General features: G+C 37.8%; 1 protein-coding gene across 5 annotated transcripts in view; it reads left to right on the top strand.

Moving 5' to 3' along the window:
* Positions 1-21,527, top strand: part of LOC105262692 (uncharacterized) — a 76,792-nt gene that overhangs the window by 27,732 nt on the left and 27,533 nt on the right. The window contains exon 7 of one of the 5 annotated variants that reach the window (XM_011298407.1): positions 13,100-13,316. The exons of the other annotated variants lie outside the window; for them this stretch is intronic. Within the exon in view, the coding sequence (XP_011296709.1) occupies positions 13,100-13,104 (5 nt within the window). The 3' untranslated portion in view covers positions 13,105-13,316. Of the gene's footprint in view, positions 1-13,099; positions 13,317-21,527 lie in introns of those variants that run through there. 5 annotated transcript variants of the gene reach the window in all.

Below are 21,527 nucleotides of genomic sequence, written 5' to 3' on the forward strand. Positions count from 1 at the left end.
ATTATTATGGCTATAATAATAACAATCAATTAGTTACAGATAGAATAAATTACTGCGTATGTTCGTAATAAGGATTAGGAGTCGTAGAAGAAGGGAGAGGGGGGGGGGGAGTCCGAGAAAAAGTAACTTATGTCAATAAATAATGTAAATTAAGTAAATAGTTACTGATGTTAGTTACATTAAATAAATATAACGTTATTCAACAACAGTATTTCTATAAAGTTGACATAGAGTTTATATGCACAATTAAAAATTACAAGTTGTAAGTGCGTGTTAGCTCAGTGGAAAGGCGTAGGTTTCATAATGTTAGGGTCATGCGTTCGAATCTCGGTTGCGGCGGTCAATTTTTAAGTTAATTAATTAGGTTTTTTCAAAGACCAATTTATCAGAGAATGATAAATAGAGGCAAAATTGACTTGTATCGACGATAAAAAACTAATTATTTCATTTTTGCCTCTATTTTAATCAATAATTGCTAGATAAGTTGAAGGATTGGTTAAGGATTGGATCCCAGGCTCGGCTTGGATTTTACGTTCAAGTTTGAATCAAGGTTGGTCCAAGTTTGGCCCAGGCCTGGACTACCTTCATTTTAGCATCTTGGCTCAACCTTGAATCGAGCTCGACGTCCAGGCTTGAACTAGCGTTACAAACCAAGGAATAACTAAGGTTGGTACAATCTTGAATTCCAAGCTTGAGCCAAGCTAGGTTTATCTTGGTCCGAGCTTGGCACAGTTTTGTTGCATTGTTCTTCTGGAAAAAACCCTCCCGACGACCTGCAGGTCGCTCTCCCTCGGATGATGAAGAGAACAACTCTTACAGGCGCGGAAAACTCTCCCCAAAATTAAGTGCTTATCACTTCAGATGAATTTCTTAAAAAAAAAATCTGTTTGTTATCGCATAGATAACGATTTTTTTTTCTTTCGCGCACCCTTTACTTGTTACTCCTTTTGGAATGGCTTCACGTCGGGCGCAATTTTGTAAGAGGATTTTTCTCGGAACAACACCCCGGGATAAACCTCGAAATATTCTGACTGTCGTCTTTATCACAGTAGAGTGGGCGAGGTTCACCGACGTCAGAGTAACTCTAGTTACCGACTTCAGTCGCTCTTCCGACGTCGTTAAGCGAGAACTATCGGGCAACGTACTCCCGAGGTCTTTCGCGGAGGGATACTGCCATCCCTCACACGTTCTCTACTCTACTCCTGGGTGGTTCGACGCTGAAGGAGACACAGACAACCTGCGAACCCTCTTCACCCCGCAGGGTATTAAGCACCCCGAACGACATGCCAAATTGACATTGTCTTCTCCCCCTAGTCTGAATTTCTCGGTGTCTGTGGATCATCCGTTACCCCACAACCACCAACCAGCTCGACGGGATCACGGGGGCGCTAGTCCTTTCATCTAGCCGTTAGCTCCTGGTCTAAATCGACGGTGCCCTTTGGAATCACCTAGTTGGGACGCCTGTATGTCGGCCCTGGGCTGCCTAACATAGCTGGGTGGGTTTCCAAAATTGGGCCCAGCCATCGTCAGCGTCATCATAATGTTACGAAATATGGTATCCCCCTACACGTCACTTCTCACTATGTGATTGGGCTCAGTCACCTGCGGAGCGGCCTGACTGGCCGTGGTCCGATGCCCTAGTCATCTTTCGCTGGGCTCTTTCAGCCGGTGCTAAAGATCGTTCTTTATTTTCAGTGATTTCCATTTTATCTCTCACTAGCGACGAGAAAATCTCGTTGCATATCTCACCTCAACTAGCGAAAACCAGGTGGTGATTGGTATTTTATATTTTTTTGTTGTATATTTTTTTTTAATTCTGCTAGGCACGATCACGCTCGAGCAAATTGAGATAGTAAGCTGCAATATAATACCATTATAGATTTGATGATTTTGAAGGATGGTATTATATATGGAGGAAATCCGATCTGTAGGTTTTGAGATTTATTTGGTTCAGTTGCTTTTTTTTCATCTTTCCCTCAATATCTCTTAAAGGGCACGTCGCATTTCAATTATTTTGTTTAAAAACTCCTCTTAGCGACTCCAATCGATGTTTCTGTTCGGTTTTAAAGAATATTCTTTATATAAATATTATTGTGACACGTGGAAATGTTGGGATAGAAATCTGAAATTTTAGCAATTAGATAGTATCATTGAGCGATACGTGTGTATACAATTTGAGGCCGATTGGTTCGGTATTTCTTGGTCTACAGCAATTCAGAGAAAAAAGTACAAGTTATGAAAAATCATAAATTGTGATTTTGTCGATAAGGTTTGCATAGAAAAAGTTTCACTTGTTTCTGAAGACCATGATGATAGTTGATCATCTTGTTGCTCTGTTAAATATGGTTAATTGTTGATAAAATAGTGCAATAAGGGTGATGGAGACAGATATGTAAATGGTCATACATTTTAATAAATTGATGCCTTCCTAATGTCTCTAATCATGTTTCCTCTATCAAAAGCCCAGATTTTTTTGCTCAACAAGATGGAATATCCAATAATTTTCAGTACTTGGTGCGTATGTCAAAAAGCATATTGATACTTGGAGCTTCGTCTTCTGCTTGCTTCACTTACTCCTCCTTCCTCGTCTCTAGGATTTTTGCGTCTCCTAAGGTTCTTCTCTTCATTTTATTTATACAAAAAGAATGAGAATAAAGAAGTGTTACGGCCTCCAGGCGCCTGGACGATTGATAATTTTCGTGAAAAGTGACCCCAGTTACGTCAAAATACAGACCAAAACAGCATGGGGTCTTATTATCTGAGATCAAATACTGAACTGTACTATGCGGGGTTACGAGTTGGAGTAAAAGGTCACGCAAAGAAAGAGAAAATTCTTCTAGTACTCATCGAATAGAGTTGTTTATTGATGTACGCCGAAAAGAGGATTATCACAAGAATCCAAAATAGAACCGCTTAAATAGGTTGGGAAAATAGATAGAAAACAGGATTAAAGAACATTATAATCGGTTAAAAGCTTACAGTTATTGATAAATAAAAGGGCTAGTAGAATTATGGGGTTACAATAATATGTACGCCATATCTCAACCGAGCAGTAGTTCAATGATTGGCGATTGGCAAACCCTACTTGGTTCAACCCAACACGCGTGATGTACAATGGGTTTGAATGTATGATTCGCGCTATCATGGATATTTATATGATAATCTTTTATTCCTATTCTGCCAACTAATTTTAACGTTCTGACAAGTAATTGAAAGATTTAGAAGATATGTGATATGTTTGTATGTGATATTAAAAGATTATAACATAAATACCTATTGCGTATCGCGGATTGAGGATTAAAGGCTAAATTTCCTGGCTTATGTATCCTCGTTTTTAGGTTTCTAATGATTACATTCTGCCTGTTCTATCGAGGTTACACCGAAAAGAAATATTATTGATTGTATACGAGGAGATGGGGAAAAATGCACCACTAACAAACATTTGTATTTTTCAAATTTATGCAATGAAAAAGGCTCTGATGAATTATCAACGCCGGGGAGGAACTTGCGAAGACTGCACTGAGAAAAAAAATGTATTTTGTTAAGAATATTTAGTAACCACAAGAAAATATATTTGGTTCTCGTAAATCTTAGAATCCCGGAAAAAATATCCCAGGGAAAAAATATCCCACACATTCAAAACGTGTTAAAACTCGCTCAATTTAATTATTTTTTAATTTAATTATTTTTTTCGTTGTCTATTTTTTCAGGGACTCTAATTTTCCTTTGGTAAAACCCACCCAATTTCAAAGTTTTGGGTGTGTGGGCTATTTTTTCCGGGGATATTTTTTCCGCCTACCTAAATCTTATGGGAGAATTTAGTCAGCGATTGCCGGATTTACTGGTGGAAACAAAAAATATTTGCAAAAGAAATTTTTTTTCTCAGTGTGAAAAAAAAACAGAAGACTGACTTTTCGAAGAGATCAAGAAGAGATTGGTGGTTGAAAATAAGTGGTAGAACTACTTCAGACAATTTTCGACATTGACCACTTTCTAATGAATATCTCCCTATCTAAAAGGGATAGCGGAATTTTTGTCAATAAAATTCCGAGTCCTTCCGAGACACTTAGATCAACAACTCAATCCCTACCTGAGTATCCTGAATTGTCGTATATTTTATACTTGATTTCTATTCAGTTCAAATATATTTGAAGTATAATCTTTCAAAATACTTAGTCTGATATACTTTATCTAGATCGATCAGGGTATGCCAGTCAGACAATTTCCGCAAAGTTTTCCACATGTTCCTGATTTTAAATTTTTTTCATTTATTAAAATTGAAACAAAGAATTGTGGTAGACCCATTCGAAAGATTACTAGCAATGGAATTGATAGAAATAAAAAAGTAGAATATGAACTAAGAGTCTGCTTATTTTAACAATATATTCGCTTTGAAGAACATTTGAGATCCTGCTGATAATAATTAATTATGCATTAAAGACTGTAACTTTTTTATATTAGTTCTCAAAGATTAATTTCGCAGATTAATATCGTGGCCAAGGAGGACAAAAGTATCTCAACTATGATGGCTATAATTTTTCCTAACTCTAAAATCACAAGCATCAAGATATTGCAGATTTTTTTTCAGTGGTGCCCTTTGAAATTAACATCTTTAATAATTCTTCATTGTTCGGAGTTGCTTCCTGTACCGTCCTAGTAGCAATCCAATTTTACATTTGTCTCATCGTCCGCTTGGCGTGCGATTATTTTTTGCCGTGATTTTCACTTTAAGCGGCGCAGTAGACTAGCACCCCGTAGTTGCCACGCACTGGTGGCGATGCAAGGCACACGAATTATCACCGCGACACTAATTTGAGATTTACAATTCTCATTGGCTGTCCGATCTCATAACCTTCAATCGCAATGACAAAATAACCTTTTTCTTTCCCCGTCGATGTACAGTGATGATACCTACAGAGAGGAATGCCAAAAATGAAATTATGCAAAAAACTCTGTCATTGATAATGAAAAATATCAATGTTGTTATCCAAATTTGTATCTTGTTATTGGAGATCTTGAGCAACATTAATAGATATCGTAAACATTACAATAATGAAGCTGAAATTCCTATAGCTCAAACTAATATAATAAAGTTGAAACCGCTTTTAAAGGGTTTGGGGTCTTGTTCAGTTAGGCCGTTGTCCGAATGAGTGCGAGGCTGGTGTAGGGCTTAAGCAGGTCTTGATAACCTGGGCTCATCGGGTTCACACGATTCTCGAGCTTCGTTAGTCAGAGCTGGGAGAGGGTCTTCATCTACTTAAGAAGCTCCCTGCTCTAAAAAATTCGATATGAATAAAATTCGATTTTTCTCATTCCTTGAACCGTGGTTCGACTGCTACCAAATAATTAATATAATTAATTTTTCCTGCAAAATAGGAACCGATATTAAGGAAAAAAAATTTGAATCCTTACGTGATGAGGAATCACCCTCAACAATTATTTTGTGCTCAGACGATATTTGCAGCAATTCAATAAATAAAATAGAACAATTGCTCAAAATTGGGAAGTAGAGCGATAACTTTACCCAATAATATGCCGCAAATAATTCGTGAATAAATACTCATTGTCAAGAAAACGAATATAACTCCGCTAAGAATTCTCAAGGCTAACGATGGGAATAGGGCCAGGAAAGCCTTAGCAGCTAAAAATGACTTCACTGAGGTTGACTGACTCCATCGAAAAAAACCGTCATATTGATGAACGCAGAAAAATTTGCATTGAACTTATCAAAATTTCTACAATCGTTCGGCCTTGATTAGAAGCCTCTTAATTGTCAGTAAAAAAATTGAATTAGTTATTACTTATTTTATTTATCTACCACAGTATTAGAAATATGGTTCTCAATTGTTCAAATAAAAATATCAAGTGAAAATACGATAAGCATGCCCGAGATGTTCAATTAATGACAAATCTCAATGGAAAAAACGAAGGAAATTAGGAATTTTTAATTCCAAAAATGAATAGATTTTCAATTCATTGTCCTCTCTTGGTTTAACATTAGGGAATGTTGCTCACTGGAAACTGCGCGTAGATTGTAGACATTTTCCATCTCGGGTAATGGGAAATAACGAAAGGGGAAGGAAAAAGGAAAAAATTTAAGCTTAAATTCAGCGGAGAGAAATTCTGCATATTAGCCTGACCGTAGGATAAAAGTGTGACTGGCTTTAGAGGACTCTTTATTCTAACGTTTAAAAGAAATTCACATAAAAATAATAAAATTCATTGAATGTAAAATAAATTTTATCTTACTGGAGGATAATTTTCCCTATACAGCGACAATTGATGATATATTGATCAAAACTTATATGGAATAAAATAAATAATATCCATGAAAAAGATAACTATTATTATCATTCGGTTATTTATTATCCCGACATCAAAATGATTTTTTTCCACTCAAGTGAGTTGCGTGCCCATTAGAAATCAACCCGAAGCGCAACAATTTATGTCCTTACCAATGATAAATTTTACCAGTAAAACGTCATCAGTTCGCGGTCAGGTCTATCCATATTTCTCTTTAATATAATACGTGCAAGAGAGAGGTAGAAAAGAGAACCCCACCACTCATCAAATTTTTGTTGATTAAAAAAAAATATAAAAAATGGAGTGATAAAAAAATCCATAAGTTCACTGCAGAGCCGATTCCATTGAGTTTTTAGGTTCATTTTACAAATGACAATGCGTGCCTTATAATTCGAGCAAATAGTCGTTTATTGTTGACGGAAATAGTAAGTTTAGGTGAGGGTAGTATTTTTATTCTGACGGTACAGTAATTTTTATACAAACAATCATAGAAATTATCCAGATGTTTGAAGACCATTCTGACAATCTCTGTGCGCAAATTCGGCTTCAACATTATCGATTTTTTTTGTGATCTTCCAACCGTCGTGTCTAGAAAACGAGATTTCCCAATTATGGAATCGCTTCAATTGATCAGGTTTCACGTGATGATCCATTTTTATTTCGACATTGTTCGCTCCAATTCGAAGTATTTAAAAGTGTTTGAAAAGAAAAGACATCATTAATGCAATGTTATTATGAATTTTAAAATTCATTCATTCAAAAAAATTCATTTTTTAAGTTTCAATATATACCGACAAGATCATAATCAAAAGTTCAATCATTAAACTTTTATGCCATCGTTGAATTTGCATTAACTCCACGATTTTCTTGAAATTAGGTTTGTAATTACTGAGACTGATAAGCATGGCTTCTCTGAAGCTCTCATCACCTAATACTGACCTACCTGAGGTTCTAATTCGATTCATATGTGAGAACCCCGATTTGCAAAGACAAGAAATTGTTTTTTAGATGTATTCCATTACCTACTACCATTACGGTTTTATAGGCGCCTCGCGTCTTATAGCTTCAATCCTCTCTCTTCTTTTTCGGATTTTTTCAATTGCACCCATTTGGCTTCTACTTAAAGAAACTATGAAAAACCTCAGCAGTGGAGCCGACCGGTAATGTATTCTGCTGTGTTCAACAGTCACAGTGACTCGGTAAAGACAGCAGTTTTTTACATCCGTACCTAACGCGGACAGCCTCCACGGAGAGAGGTGTACCTAAGCGGACATCGATCCAAATACGAACTTAAGTAAACATTGCTTAGCTTAAATGACCGCCGAGTCACACACCATCCGCATGGCTACTGCCGCCACTTTGGCAAAGATAAGTTGCTTCGAGAACACACATATTCGTTTGTACGCTTTTGTGAGATTTAGAAAATCATTACCTTCGATTATTACCTTCTACAACTCATCCAAATCCTCATTATTTCAGTATATCAGAAACTGAAGTGTAGGATTATGTATTTTCATTTCAACAATCTAGAATTATATTTCTGATACTCTGGTAGATACATAAAATAGAACATGAGTAATTCTACTTTTTTTTTATGATAATCAAGCAACCTCTTTTCCCACGGGCTGTCGTAAGGTTCTATTTATAGGGAGGTTGTAGAAATTTTGATATAAGTCAAATGAGACCAGGTTGCCGGGCCCTGCCATATAGAAATATTTTTGTTATGTTTTCAATCTTTATTTGTTCATTAATAGCGGCGAGAATTTTTTTCACTTTCCTGTTTTACAGGCGCTTCGTGGGCTTCTCCCCACCACAGTAGCTGTGAGCTACTGATATGAGTTCTCCCAAGTAGAAAATGCCGAGCCTGGCACAAGTCTGATTTTGCCAAGCCTGGGCGCCCGTGGTTAGGAAAAAATTTGGTTATGGCTGGATGCCAATGTCTAAGGTTGGGAGAGGGGTATGGGTAACTGACCGTTGGCTGACAGATTTGGTCCGGCCAAACATCGGCAGCTAGAGTTTGGAAGCCAATCTAGAACCAGGGGTAGCCCGAAGCTTGGTCACTGAGCTTCAGTCAATCTCTTCTATGTGACATGCGCATTCTAACGTTATCCCGAATGTGTCATATCTGACACTGTCCTTCCATCCTGCGTCGTGGGCATGTGCCATCTGTCGTTTGTCCCAGTCTCTTTTTATATATCTATGTCTGTCGACAACCAATTATTGCGCCGACCACTGCACTTAGGTTTGCGCGGTTTCAGAGGGTTCCTTGTGAATCAATTTAGTATGCTTAAGGTCTTTACAGCTGCTGCAACTGGACTTGAATTTATTTAGGCCATCTGCGATTAGGTAGGATGAGATACCTACATGATGCATCGTACTCATCGATAGCAAGAAGGCTCTCCATCGCGTCCCAACTTACCAGCTTCAAAGTTACCTGTGTATCCCGAGTGTCAAGGTATCCAGAATTGTTGGGGCTTGTTCCTTGTAGCGATACAGTTAAGTGATTACCGTTTGCTCGTTGTTGCTGCCTCGATCATTTTTATGTGCTGTAGCGGTGTGCATAGAATGCTGTTCAGAGCCATGGTAGGGGTGAATCTAAGTGTTCTTGTTCATCAGAGCCATATTATCCTGAATACGCCTTTTGCCTCTTTTCGGTGGGTGACTTAAATTATTGCTGACCACCATCCAATTGCAGCGCAGAAAAGTTGCAGAACCCTCTCTCTAGCTGTGTAGATCAACATCATCTTCTGGAGATTTAGCACACAGGTTTGCCCGAACATTCTGCGACAGGCCCATAAAGGGCTTCTCGCTTTATTTACTAGTCTCTGTAGATGGCCTTTAAACTTCTTAGAGACGCATAGTACAGAGCGGAAAATGGAAGGGGGCTCTACCTTCAATTTCCTCTTCCTGGCAAACAAAGACCATCTCAGTCTTGTTGGGGTTAACCCCTAGCTGCGTTCTGAGGCACCGTTTCTCGGCGCAGCTTAGCGTTCTTTGCATTTTGCTGTAGAGCACGTTCCTATGGTCTGAGCTAACGATGATGCAGACGTCGTCCGTGTAGCCGTAGTTGTCGTAGGTTAACTCTTACCTTATTAAGTTCTTCAAGATAGACATTTACCACCATAATCCAGAGCAGCGAGAATATGACGCCATCCTGCGGGCAACCCCTGCCCACAATCGCTCTAGATGTAAACGGGCCAGAAATCGTAGTAGCGATTCTTATGCAGCATGGTGTGGATCCAACCCACTATCATGTCGTTGACCCCGCCACGCCTTGCTGCATCACATATTACCTCGAAGGACGTGTTGTCGAGAGCACCGATATCTATAAAAGTCGCCAATATGGATTTGTTTCTAGAGAGCGCTTACTCATTGTTTCCGATTAGTCCATGTAAAACAGTCTCCATGAACTTCCCAGGCAGGTATGCATGCGGTGAAAAATGGATAGGTCGATCATAAAAACACCGTCCCTAAGGTGCCTTTCCACTAGCTTTTCCGAGGTCTTTACCAGAAAGGGATTGAGACTTATCTGTACGAACGCTTCGGCATTGTCGTAGCTGCTTTGAGTGAAATACGACTCTAACTTCTCTCCATTAGAGCGGGGTGCGATACAGAACCTGTGCAAGTGTTATCGCCCAGTTGACTTTCACTGCATTCACTATGCTGGATGCTATACCCCACCTGTCAGGGGGGCCTGGCCGCCAGTTTTAGAGCGAACCTGTCCTATTGGTATTTTCCTACCTGGGACATAGTTGAAATGCATATAAACGGTATGGGAATCCTAATTAGGGTTTATGCTCCTGCTCCGAGCTGCCTGGAGAGATGCCATGTCTGCACTATGTCGTTCTGTAGACGCACACCGTACTGGACGTAAACATGTATTTCATCTTACATAGCTGAGAATTAATGAAAGAGGATAAATAACGCAATAGAGCTGAATTCCATTCTAAATAAACGAAAACTTTCGTAACTTTTCAAAGTTAACTTTGGTTTGCGGGACCTGAACGATCATGTTTGACCGTTGAATCTAAGGTAAGCATTATAATGGAAGAGTTATTCCATTCTGATTGGCAGGTCATTTGTAGATTTCTAGATAATTATTATATATCACTATAAAAATCATATTATAATTAAAGTAACATCAGATGTTCTAGTCAATAGTTCCTTATAAAAGTGGAGAGATGTATTTTCAACAAATGACAAAAACTGGTGTTTTTGTAACAAAAACTGAGCCAAGTAAAAGTTGCGTTCAATTGATTCCGTAAAAAACGGGTGCTTTGCCAAAATATGGCATTCCTAGAAATTAAAAAAAACTCGGAAAATGTAAATGAAACCGGCAAGAAATGTGATACGACTCGATTGAAAGGATTTAATAATGAAAATAAAAAAATCAGTAGAGGCAGGACTAACTTACTTGGTGTGGTTTTTCCCAACAACTAGAGTTACAGCCACAGATTATCTTCAGTCACTTTTAATTATTAATAAAATTTCATTTTAGCATTATCCTGTAAATAAAACCGCGCCAAGTAAGTTGGTTCTGTCTCTACTGATTTTTCTATTTTCATTATTGAATCCTTTTAATCGAGTCCTATCACTTTTCTTGGCGTTTTCATTTACTTTTTCCGAGTTTTTTTCAATTTCTAGCAACGCCATATTTTGGCAAAACACGAGTTTTTTACGGAATCAATTGAGTGAAGCTTTTACTTGGCTCAGTTTTTTTTACAAAAACATCAGTTTTTGTCATTTGGGGAGATTCACGGATTTTTTCAATGTAAGTAAAGAATTATTTTCACGTTTTCCAAATTTTTGTCACTCACATCACGTTTTCAGTTCATTTGAAGTATATTATTTGCATGAGTTTTTTTACATAATACACAATGTGTTTCAAAAATTTGAAAAACTCCTTTCTACATTTATGTATGCATTAGAGCGAATTATTTTTTTTAATGTCGAAATCGGGAAATTAATACTTTCATTAACCTCCAGAATTGACTTCAGTAACATGTGTAATTACACACATAAATAGGTAAAGAACTGCATATAATTTTCCAACAAAATGCAAAGCTAATATTCGTTACCATAAAATAAACAATTATAATTATGAAACTAAATAAAAATCATAAAATCCGAGGGAAGAAATAAAATACTCTCCTCTGTTTTCCTGTTACAATTCAACGGTTTGAATACACTGATGGCAACATCGCAATGCCAAATTTGGCCCAGGTTAGGTTGGGTCGAATTGCTGGCAACTTAGTGACTTCAATGTAACCGAAAGATAATAGAAATCAGGAAAATATTGAAATGAGCTCGTTGCCATATGCGTCTTTTTGCCAATATTAATCGAAAAGAGGGAAAACTTATATCAATGAAAAGTTTGAGGGCGATTTATATAATGTAACTATGCACAGATTTCTTGTAACTTGTGGCGTTTGTATTTTATGGATTGAATACGACTAGGAGGTAGTGGAAGGGGTAGTTGTGTCGTGTATAGCAGAGCTGGGCAAACTCTGCTCTGAGAGCATGTCGTGCTCCCGACCTCTATTAGTGCGTAACAAAGGGTAGACGAAAGCCCATTGTATCGGGTGATGGGCCTTAATGACCCAGGTCGTAAAGGCCCTTCTCCTCCGCTGAGATCAACCGAAGTGGGGGTGACACTTAAGAAAAGGAAAAGAGGAGAAATGAGACTCAAGTAAAGGAAAAGCAGAGAAATAAGTCGATGAGAAAAATTTCAATTTTTTTTCATGTGTTCATTAAAAAATAATCAGATGCGCGACAAGTTTTACCCTTCCGGAGGATAAATTCTTGCCAAACGCTTCATGGGACACTCCCCACCTTAGTACCTGTGAAGCCCCCACTACTGCCCCCACTATGCTAGTACTAAGACCCTTATTATTGAAATGCTTGTAAACTTTATTGGATTTCTAATTCGAGTTTATGGCTCTGCTACGAGCTACTTGGAGATTGCCTATGCCTGGTGTATAGATACACCGTAGCTCTCGACCTTATTTGTCGGATAGAGACGAAACTTTTACTTGGTTGATACGCTACCGCGTATCTCGATGGGAGGAATGCCGTTACCATCCCGAAATTTCCTGAATTTCCCGAATTTACTGATGCGATCGATACTTGTTACATGGAAAAGAAGATGTATTTGATTCTAGTATATTCCGTTTCCAATTTCGTAGAGCATTTTGATAATTCTTCAACAGTTTTTAGAACTTAAATTTCGATACTTTTTCCACTACGTTTATTGAGAACTCCATTTGTGTCTCCAGTTGTTACTGGAGTATTTTACAAAATGCACTTATCTATCAAAACAATAAAAGGACAACAATATAGCTGTGGCATGCAACCATTTAAACCAATACCAGGAATATAGTGACTGGTTAGAATCCCTCTGGGTCCTAAAGTCCAAATCATAGAATCATCATCTTACACATTTTCAAGAGGAGTGCACATACTAGAAATAAACATTTTCGTGTTATTCACTCATTGATTGTAGATGATAGAGTCGTAAAGGAATCAATTGATTATCAATAGTGAGAATCAAATCTACTATACTTGAGTATAAAGTATCATTGTTTTCATTCAAGTGTATTACTTTGCGTATAGAGACGTCTGGATATAAGGCAGAAGCACAAGCCAGATGAAACTTCCCGTTCATGCCAATAGTCTCATACAGAAAATAAAACCTACCTAGACACCTATCTAAATCCTAACCATATTAATATATTTTTTAAATACAATGACTTATAAAATATAACAGAAATTAATTTAATGTCTCACTTGACTGCAGAATAATCGATGGAATCACTGAACTAGGACTACGACGAAGATACTACAAACTGGATGAGTTGATTGCTTTTAATTAAAAATTTTCTGTATTTATTATTGGGGCACTCAAATCAATTATAACAATTTCCTATTTTGTGCTGATTGTTAAGTAAAGTAAAGCATTTCTTAGTTTGGCCTAAAATATTTATTACGTGACAAACCACTATTTTGATACATCATTAGAGAGAAATAGAAACAATTGAATAAAATTTAAGGTAATGTTTGAATAAATTCTGGGATTCTAAAATGATCTTTGATTTCCGTATTATTTTAAGAATTCATCTGAGGCCGATCCCAGGCTACTATCCTAGCACATAAGTTTAAAATAGGAGAAACTATTAGTCATAATTCTGTAATAATCATTTGATTAATACTTTCAAGTATTTACTGCAGAGTTATGAAGTATTATTATTTTGCCAGTTGGGAATTCAGCTAGGCGGAATCGAGCTAGTTATCTCCCTCCTATTCGATTTGTAGACATACACGCGAAATTTGTATGGTACTCTGCGGAGGAAAAAAATCACGCAAAATGACATGCAGTCCAGTGAATTTAGCTTTCAACCCTTGAATAATTCAGTTGCCCATGAAAGTTTACCAGTTGATACGTAAAAGTGCCCTGAACAACATGTCAAAATGTTTAGGCACAGTTCAACTGGTAACATTAACAAATTGATGAAAAACTGTCGACTTTTGTACGCTGAACGCCAAGAATTTCAACCGCGTCAAATGGGCTTATCCAATTGCAAAAAAAAAATTGAAAAAATCGGCTTGTAAAGCGAAGTGAATAATTATAATGTAAAAAAATACTGAAGTTTCCTAACCTCATCAATTTGTTGACATTTCACAGTCCACCCCTTTTTGTGCGCGCACCTCAATCCAACAGGCGCAATACACAATGGTTTTAAATGTACGTTCCGCATTGTTATGAATATTTATTTTATAATCTTTTGATATCATATAGCAACATATCACATATCTTGTAAATCCTTCAATTATTGGTCGGGAGGTGAAAATTAATTGATGGAACATCAATAAAAGATTATTATATAAATATTCATGATAGCGCGGAACGTACATTCATTGGATTGAGGTGCGGGCGCCAAAATGGGCGGTCTCCACAACTCTTCAGTATTTTTGTACATTATAATTATATTCAAAACAAGACATGGTTTTTTGACACAAATTTGTAATTTAATTTCGTTTCTATATGCCGATATTTGGGATTCCAAATGGAAACATTACAAACGTTCGATTTTCCAATTTTCTCATTTTGTCTGGAAATGAAGTAGAAGGGTGTAAAACGTAAAAATACCAAGTTTGGAGGCCATGTGTGTATGTGCAGATGGTCCACTAAAGGTCAATTTTTACAAAAGAAAAAGAATGAATGGGTAAATTAATTCCCAAAAATCTAGATTTAGATAGAAATGCTAGATTTCAGCCCGATCGGTTGAATAGTTTTTGAAATGTCGGTAATTGTTTCTGCAATAGTAGATTTAGTCATGAGGCCGTGAGGCGCGTCTCACGGACGAGTGTGAAGTTTGTCGTACGAGCCGGAATGACTAACACTATTTTTTGTCACAGATATGTCAAAAACGAAGTCCGATGAATGTAGGAGAGTTCGAAAGGATAAATTACAGTAGTAAACACATGACAAAAGAAAGAAATATACAAGTATATTCGAGTTTTTTCTATTTTTCTCCGCACATGTGCCCCGACCGTCTCTATCTTTCCATACTCACAGTGCGAGGCTGTCGTTGAATTTATTCAGGCATATTCACGATCATGAAGCTTCTTAATCGTGAAATAATCAATAAGTTAGTCATCGATGCTCCAGATTATCAATTTCTGGCAGTGAAGGTGAATATGTTGGTTTCAGTTTTTTCGTTTGTATAGCTCTGAATAACGTCAATCTCTAATTGTTCGTTGAGCACTCTTGTTTTTAGGTTACTTTTATTATCGGGGCAATGACGTTGGCTTTGACTATTGAGAATATTGAGAATACGGGCACTTCTGTTGTCATCTTTTTTCAATCCTCGAAACCGGATAGGCTTCGAGAAATTTCTATCGATGGTTCGTGGTATGAAGTTATTAGACGATGCATGGCTCTTCCACGGATGGAGATGCGTTACAACTATCTCTCTCTAAAACACTCTGAGGGTCGATGTTTGAAGATGAAGATGAATTTGCAGCAAATTAAGAAAATACCAAAATGTATCGCTGGATATATAGGACTAGATGACCCTGAGTATTACATGGGCAATTGGTTGAATTTGGATAGCTTATGATGTGTTGAGTATTTGTATTCTTTAAAAAATAAAAGAATGACAATGTACTGAAAAAGAAATGGGTGAAATCGATTTATAACCAATTGAAATGATTGATTTTTCTTACGAAATAGGAAGAACTTTATTCAAAAAATCATTGTCAATCTTGTGACCTTGGCCGGGGAATTAAAATATAATAATTCCCGGCGAAGGCACGATATTGGGGAATTTACGATAATCTGAAAAATGAAAGGGAACTTTATTATAATTTATGGGAGGACCTGAAATAATAAGAGGGAGGGGATTTTCAATAATAACTCGGGGGGATTTATAAATTGACTGTCTGTATTCTACTCTTATCACAACATATTAATATAACAAATAATTCGGGCCTTTTAACTAATAACTCGAGGGTGGGGGGTAAGGCCAACTCACTTGCGGCTACGCGAAATATTATACAATAAAAAAAAGGGGTGATTCTAACTCTGGAAAAAAGGGGAGAAGTGAGGGGGGCCGACTGAAAAGCTAATCATTAATACGGGGCTTAATTTACAACTAACATAAGTGTATTGGAGGCTCACCGTTGGGGGGAAATTAACACGGGCAGGGAAAGTCGTTGGGGCAGGGAATAAAAAATTGGGCACTCACGGGGAATGGTGTCCTCAGAATTCTCTCGGTTTTCCTCGGGGTTGATCCTCCTTCCTTCCTTCTCTCTCTTCGTTCTCCTCGGACGTTCTTCTCCCAAAACATCCTCCACACACTCCACACAATAGTTCTCCTCTAGTTCCTCTCACACTATTTCCGCACACTTTTCTCCTTCGTACGGTTTTTCTCTTTCAAAGTAGTTCTCCTCTAGTTCCTCTCACACTGTTTCCGCACACTTTTCTCCTTCGCACGGTTTTTCTCTTTCAAAATAGTTCTCACCAGTTCTCTTCACAAATTGTTCGGGGTTTCTTCGGGGCAACTGTTCACGGGGTCTCTTTACACTAAGTTCTCTTTTAATTCTTTCTGGGGCAGTGACTCGTGGGGCAGTTGTGGCACGAGTGATAGCTGCCAATCATTTTCACTACGTCTTTCCTGGTTTTGGGGGGGCCATCCGGCGTCCTTCTCCTTCTCATCTGGGAATCTCGCACGGGGGATGTCTCTTTCTTCCGGGGTCACGTGGGATCCTCTTCCTGGATGCGTGAGTGCTAGGGCGGGGGGAAACGGGGACGGGGGTAAGGAAGATCTGGGGATTGGTTGCCCAACGGTGGCGAAAAAGGAGTAACTTAAACCTAACTTAACCTAGGAAAAATAAGCTGTATTAATTAGGGGGCAGGGGGGGGGGCGCAAAATTCTGCCTCGTCACAATCTTTACAGACGTGACTCCGGTGACTTTTGCTTTGATTAACGTAATTATTATATAATGGCTAACAGAAATATATTAAATCCTTAATCAAAGTCTTAGATTTCTTCTCTTATTTTTTAGTTATCATTAGTATCAGCGTATGAAATATTCACTAAAAAGTACTATTTATCATAAAAACATTCATATTCCTTTCCATGAACTTAGATAAATCAGTTATTTGTATATCAATGGTTTTTCAGTGATATACACACCTGTTTTTTGGCTCCTTAGATGTTGTCTAATTGTTCTTATGACATTCGTTGGTGGCACATTTTCTTTTTCTACTCCAGGTCTAGTAGATATTGATGGTGTTGTCTTTTGGGTGGCACAGGAAGAACGTTAGCTGGACCAGGGAGAGCTCCATTGGTTGACACGAGAAGAACAATGTTGAGTGGGAAACGAAAGACATTGTTGAGTGGCACAGTGATATTTGCACCTGAATTCATATAGACGAGACCGCCTGCGTGCTACGCGCGCCGTTTGTGAATTCATTCTAACCATGCGACTTTTTCCGAAAATCATCGTCGAAAATTAAAAGTTTATCTGTCTTCATCAGATTTTACATTCCGATTTCAGTACGGTAACTCTTTTTCTTTGGATTATCTATTGCATCGATCACAACCTTGGAAGGAGTTCGAATTGACAATCATTGAGTATGGTTAACGAAACAATTCCGTGTACACATAATTTTTTACTACATTACTCGTACGTTGATCTCCGAGGAAAATTCTTAATGATTCCCATAATCGAACACGTGAAAATGCAACATATAATTGCCCGTGGTTGAAGACATCTTTTCTGAGGTCGATATGTATGTTCTCGAAAGTTTGACCTTGACTCTTATTAATTGTCATCGCAAAAGCAGGTCTCAATGGGAATTGACGTCTTTTGAAGATGAACGGATAGATATTCTCACAATATACAGTTACACGATGTATGAAAACGATCTCTCCCGCTTTATCACCTGTTAGAATCTGACAACGTAGAAGATTGTTCGCAAGTTCCAGTACCTGTAATCTTGTTCCATTGCAAAGTCCTTCATTGACACTCATGTTACGTATCAGCATTACGACACAATTGATCCTCAATTTTAATTCATATGGTGGAAAATTTGGAGGATTCAGAATATGGAGATATTCTGGTAAAATATCATGGCTGATATCTCCATTATCACAATTTTCTACACTGTCAATGCCTGTATATATTTTCTGCGTTCTCCTGTCGAGTAGATCGATAACCCGATTATTAATTTCATCAACGTCTATATTTCGTGCTGACAGAATTGCCACTTTGGCTAAATCTCCATATCTACGTTCATTAATAATATTCGCGAAAATGTGAACTATATCAGCTGATGGTTGAGCAGTACACTGTTCTGGAACAATTAGATTATCATTGTTATCATTTAAATTTCCGTTACCGACTGACAAAAGATATTTCGCGAATTCGATCTCTTGGGGTAAAGCTCGCATATTTTCTGTTAACAAAAATATTGAAAAGTGTTTCCACAGTAAACTAAATTTAATGGAGAAATTCACCAGTTCACTACGGGTTGCATGCGGTTTAACTGGAAGTAATTGACGGAAGTCTCCACCGAGAATCATGATCTTGCCGCCAAAAGGCAAATCATTGTGCATAAAGTCACGTAGAGAACGGTCAACTAATTCCAGGGCATATCTTGGTGCCATTGGTGCTTCATCCCAGATAAAAACATCAACTTCGCGTAAGTACTGAGCCTTACTTGATTGACTTTTAAAATTCGACACAGAGTCATTGAAAATGGGAACGAGCATTCCGAATGACTTGTGAACTGTTTTTCCTCGTGGAAGTAAAATTACGGCAATACCTGTAAACGCCATCGTGTGTACTTTTTTGTCGCGCGTTCTCAATAAATGATAAAGAGTAGTATAGACAAATGTTTTTCCGGATCCCCCAGGTCCATCTATGTAGAAATATTTAGTCGGTGTTCCTATTGTTTCGACATCATTCAATACATTATCCACAATGTCTTTCTGTTTCGAATTCAATTTTCCATATTGATTTTGACTAATATTTCTATGCTCTTCAAGTGAAATTTCATCTTCGATCTCAACATCAATATTATCCTCCAAGTCTTTCAATTGTGGCATTGTGGAAAATTGATTAATACCTGATCCTTCGTTAGATAAAAGACGATTCACTTCAACGTAAGTCCGTCTCTCAGCTTCTGGCACGCTCAATTGCCTTTGAAAATCTTGAGCCATCGCATCCTTAAACTTTTGCCAGAGTTCTCCGGGATTAATAGGCTGACAATATATCAAAATTCGTACGAATAAATTACGTAATTGTCTAGGCATCATCCATACCTCTCCTTCTGCCATTGCCCGTTCCCACTCTGCGTCATCCTCGATGAGATCTAAAGCAAGGCAAGCATCTTGAAACGTAGGATATGTTTGACCATCAACTGTTCTGAGACTTTCATAGCTTGTTGCTCCTTTAACATTTATCAGTAATAAGCGCAGATGAAATAACTCACTTTGGGTTGGACATACACTATACATTCGTCCGATGACATTGAAATGCGATTGACATTTCATCCATTTCGATGCATTGGAACCACTTTGCTTTTTGAACACATAATGTGACGGAATTTCAGAATATGTGAATTGGAGAGCATTGGAATCGCGTTCATTCAAAGCGAAATAATCGAGAAGCATGTTCGTTCGTGTAGTGCCGATCTCATATCATTTTTGTCTGCATCATCATTGATAATTACGTTTTGTTGATTCAGTAAATGAATAGGCAATCTCATAATTGAATGACTTTTATTCTGCAAGGGCCGTCCTAATATTCGGTCGCATGCTTCTGCTGGTCCTACATATCGAGCATCAACGAAATTCTTGATTTCATCGTGCCCAATTACGTTTTCATTAGTTTCTGGGTCGCGTATGATATATACACGCCGCATCATGCCCTTTGTATATATACTTGTAGAGGTATTTAACCGATTTGATGCTCGTCACTACCTCAACGTTGATATGACAATCAAATAATTTCAATAATTTTTAATTATAAGGTACAACGTATTGGTTATCAGTTGAAGTACCATTGGCACGATCGTAACTACCGGTATTTCGTCTTTGATAGGGAGGATATCCGTCTTCATTCATTGATGTTTCTTCTTGAAAATTTTTAGGGAATTTCTTAGAACATCTCCCTCTTTCATCTTTACACCAATTTCCACATGGACCATGTATCATCTGCTTCATGACTGTATCATAAAGAATGGTATCTCCCTCAGGATCTAGGATTTCCGCTGAAATGTATTTATCAACGACGTTAGGAGTGGTAATTTTACAATCTTGTTTTAGTGTCAAGAGTAGATGAACATGAGGCAAGCCCCGTTTTTGATACTTAGTGACATTAACATGTGCAATCACATCACCAAATAACTTCTCTTTCAAGACGACTTCCATCAGCCGTTCTTTTTTCAAGCTAAAAATGCGTGAAACTAAGTCTGGTCTATCAGACGCTGTTTGACCTGGTAACAAATTTTCTTGAATTTCCAACCAATTGGGATTGCATGGCATGGTAATGAACAGGTCAGGTTTTCCATATTGTCGTACAATTGCCATGGCATCTTGATAATGTTGAAGCATGTTTCGCGGAGATCCTGTGAATGATGAGGGAAGAATTATGACTTTACCTAGTGTAGTTTGCCTTTCACTTGCTGATCGTTGCAAATGATCGAGCAATCCTTAGTAGGTATCCGTGCGTAAGGTTTTTTGATTCGCTCTGCAAAAATTCAGACGGTCTTTTTCAATTTTGACATAATTATCAACAACCCACTGGTGAAACAATCTTCCTCCCATTAGAAAAATATTTTTATCTCGAACCGCCATCCTGTGTTTGACATACTGGGCTCTGGAAACACGTCGAGATTTCCTCACGCATGGAATAGTTGGAGACCACCCTTGAGTTCCGTACGAATAAAATAGCGGGTAAATCCAAGGTTCCACATTTGGATCAAGAGAATTAATGGATTGTAAAGTTTTGGCACGTTTATTACGGATGGAGACATAAGACTCTGGAATATCACCATCAGCAGTCGTTTTGAAAACAGCAGCGACCTCATTAATTCTTTGTGAATTATAGCGTCTTTGATTCATACCATGTTTCAATGAAAACAGAAGCTGCATTTCTGGCTCTTTTTCCATGTGATTATTCTCCATTGCTGATTGTACTTCTTCATGCATCATTCGATAGGATTGAGTATATATATTACACTCACGAATCGTATCCTCTATGGCTCCAACTATGTCTTTATCCAATGTGGAGATTTATTGACAACGTACGTCCGTGGCTTCATTTTGATCAACAATGAAAAGTTGACCATGCGATGGGCTCTCATTTTCAGAAGGATATAACGATGTATTCATTTGATAATAAATTTGCCCTTGTATCTTAAAACAGTACGGTCCAGATCGTCTGTTATTGAAATTTACTAAATCAGCATTGAATGATGCAAAACTGAAAGAACTATTATAACAGCGGATACGTTCGAGAAAATGTTTGGATTTTTCGTGATTCCCATTAAATAAGTCCGATAACAGTTCGGAAGGCTCGGGTAAAGAATTGAGAGCGATCTCTCCATGACCACAACAATCATTGAAAGAGTCTTTTTTCTGTGCTACCCTTTCAACTTCGAAGTGCATCGCATTACAATGTTTACATGAAATGTTCATCTTTCCTATGTAGTG

This window comes from Fopius arisanus, unplaced genomic scaffold (genome assembly GCF_000806365.1).
Source record: "Fopius arisanus strain USDA-PBARC FA_bdor unplaced genomic scaffold, ASM80636v1 scaffold00010, whole genome shotgun sequence".
NCBI lineage: Eukaryota > Metazoa > Arthropoda > Insecta > Hymenoptera > Braconidae > Fopius > Fopius arisanus.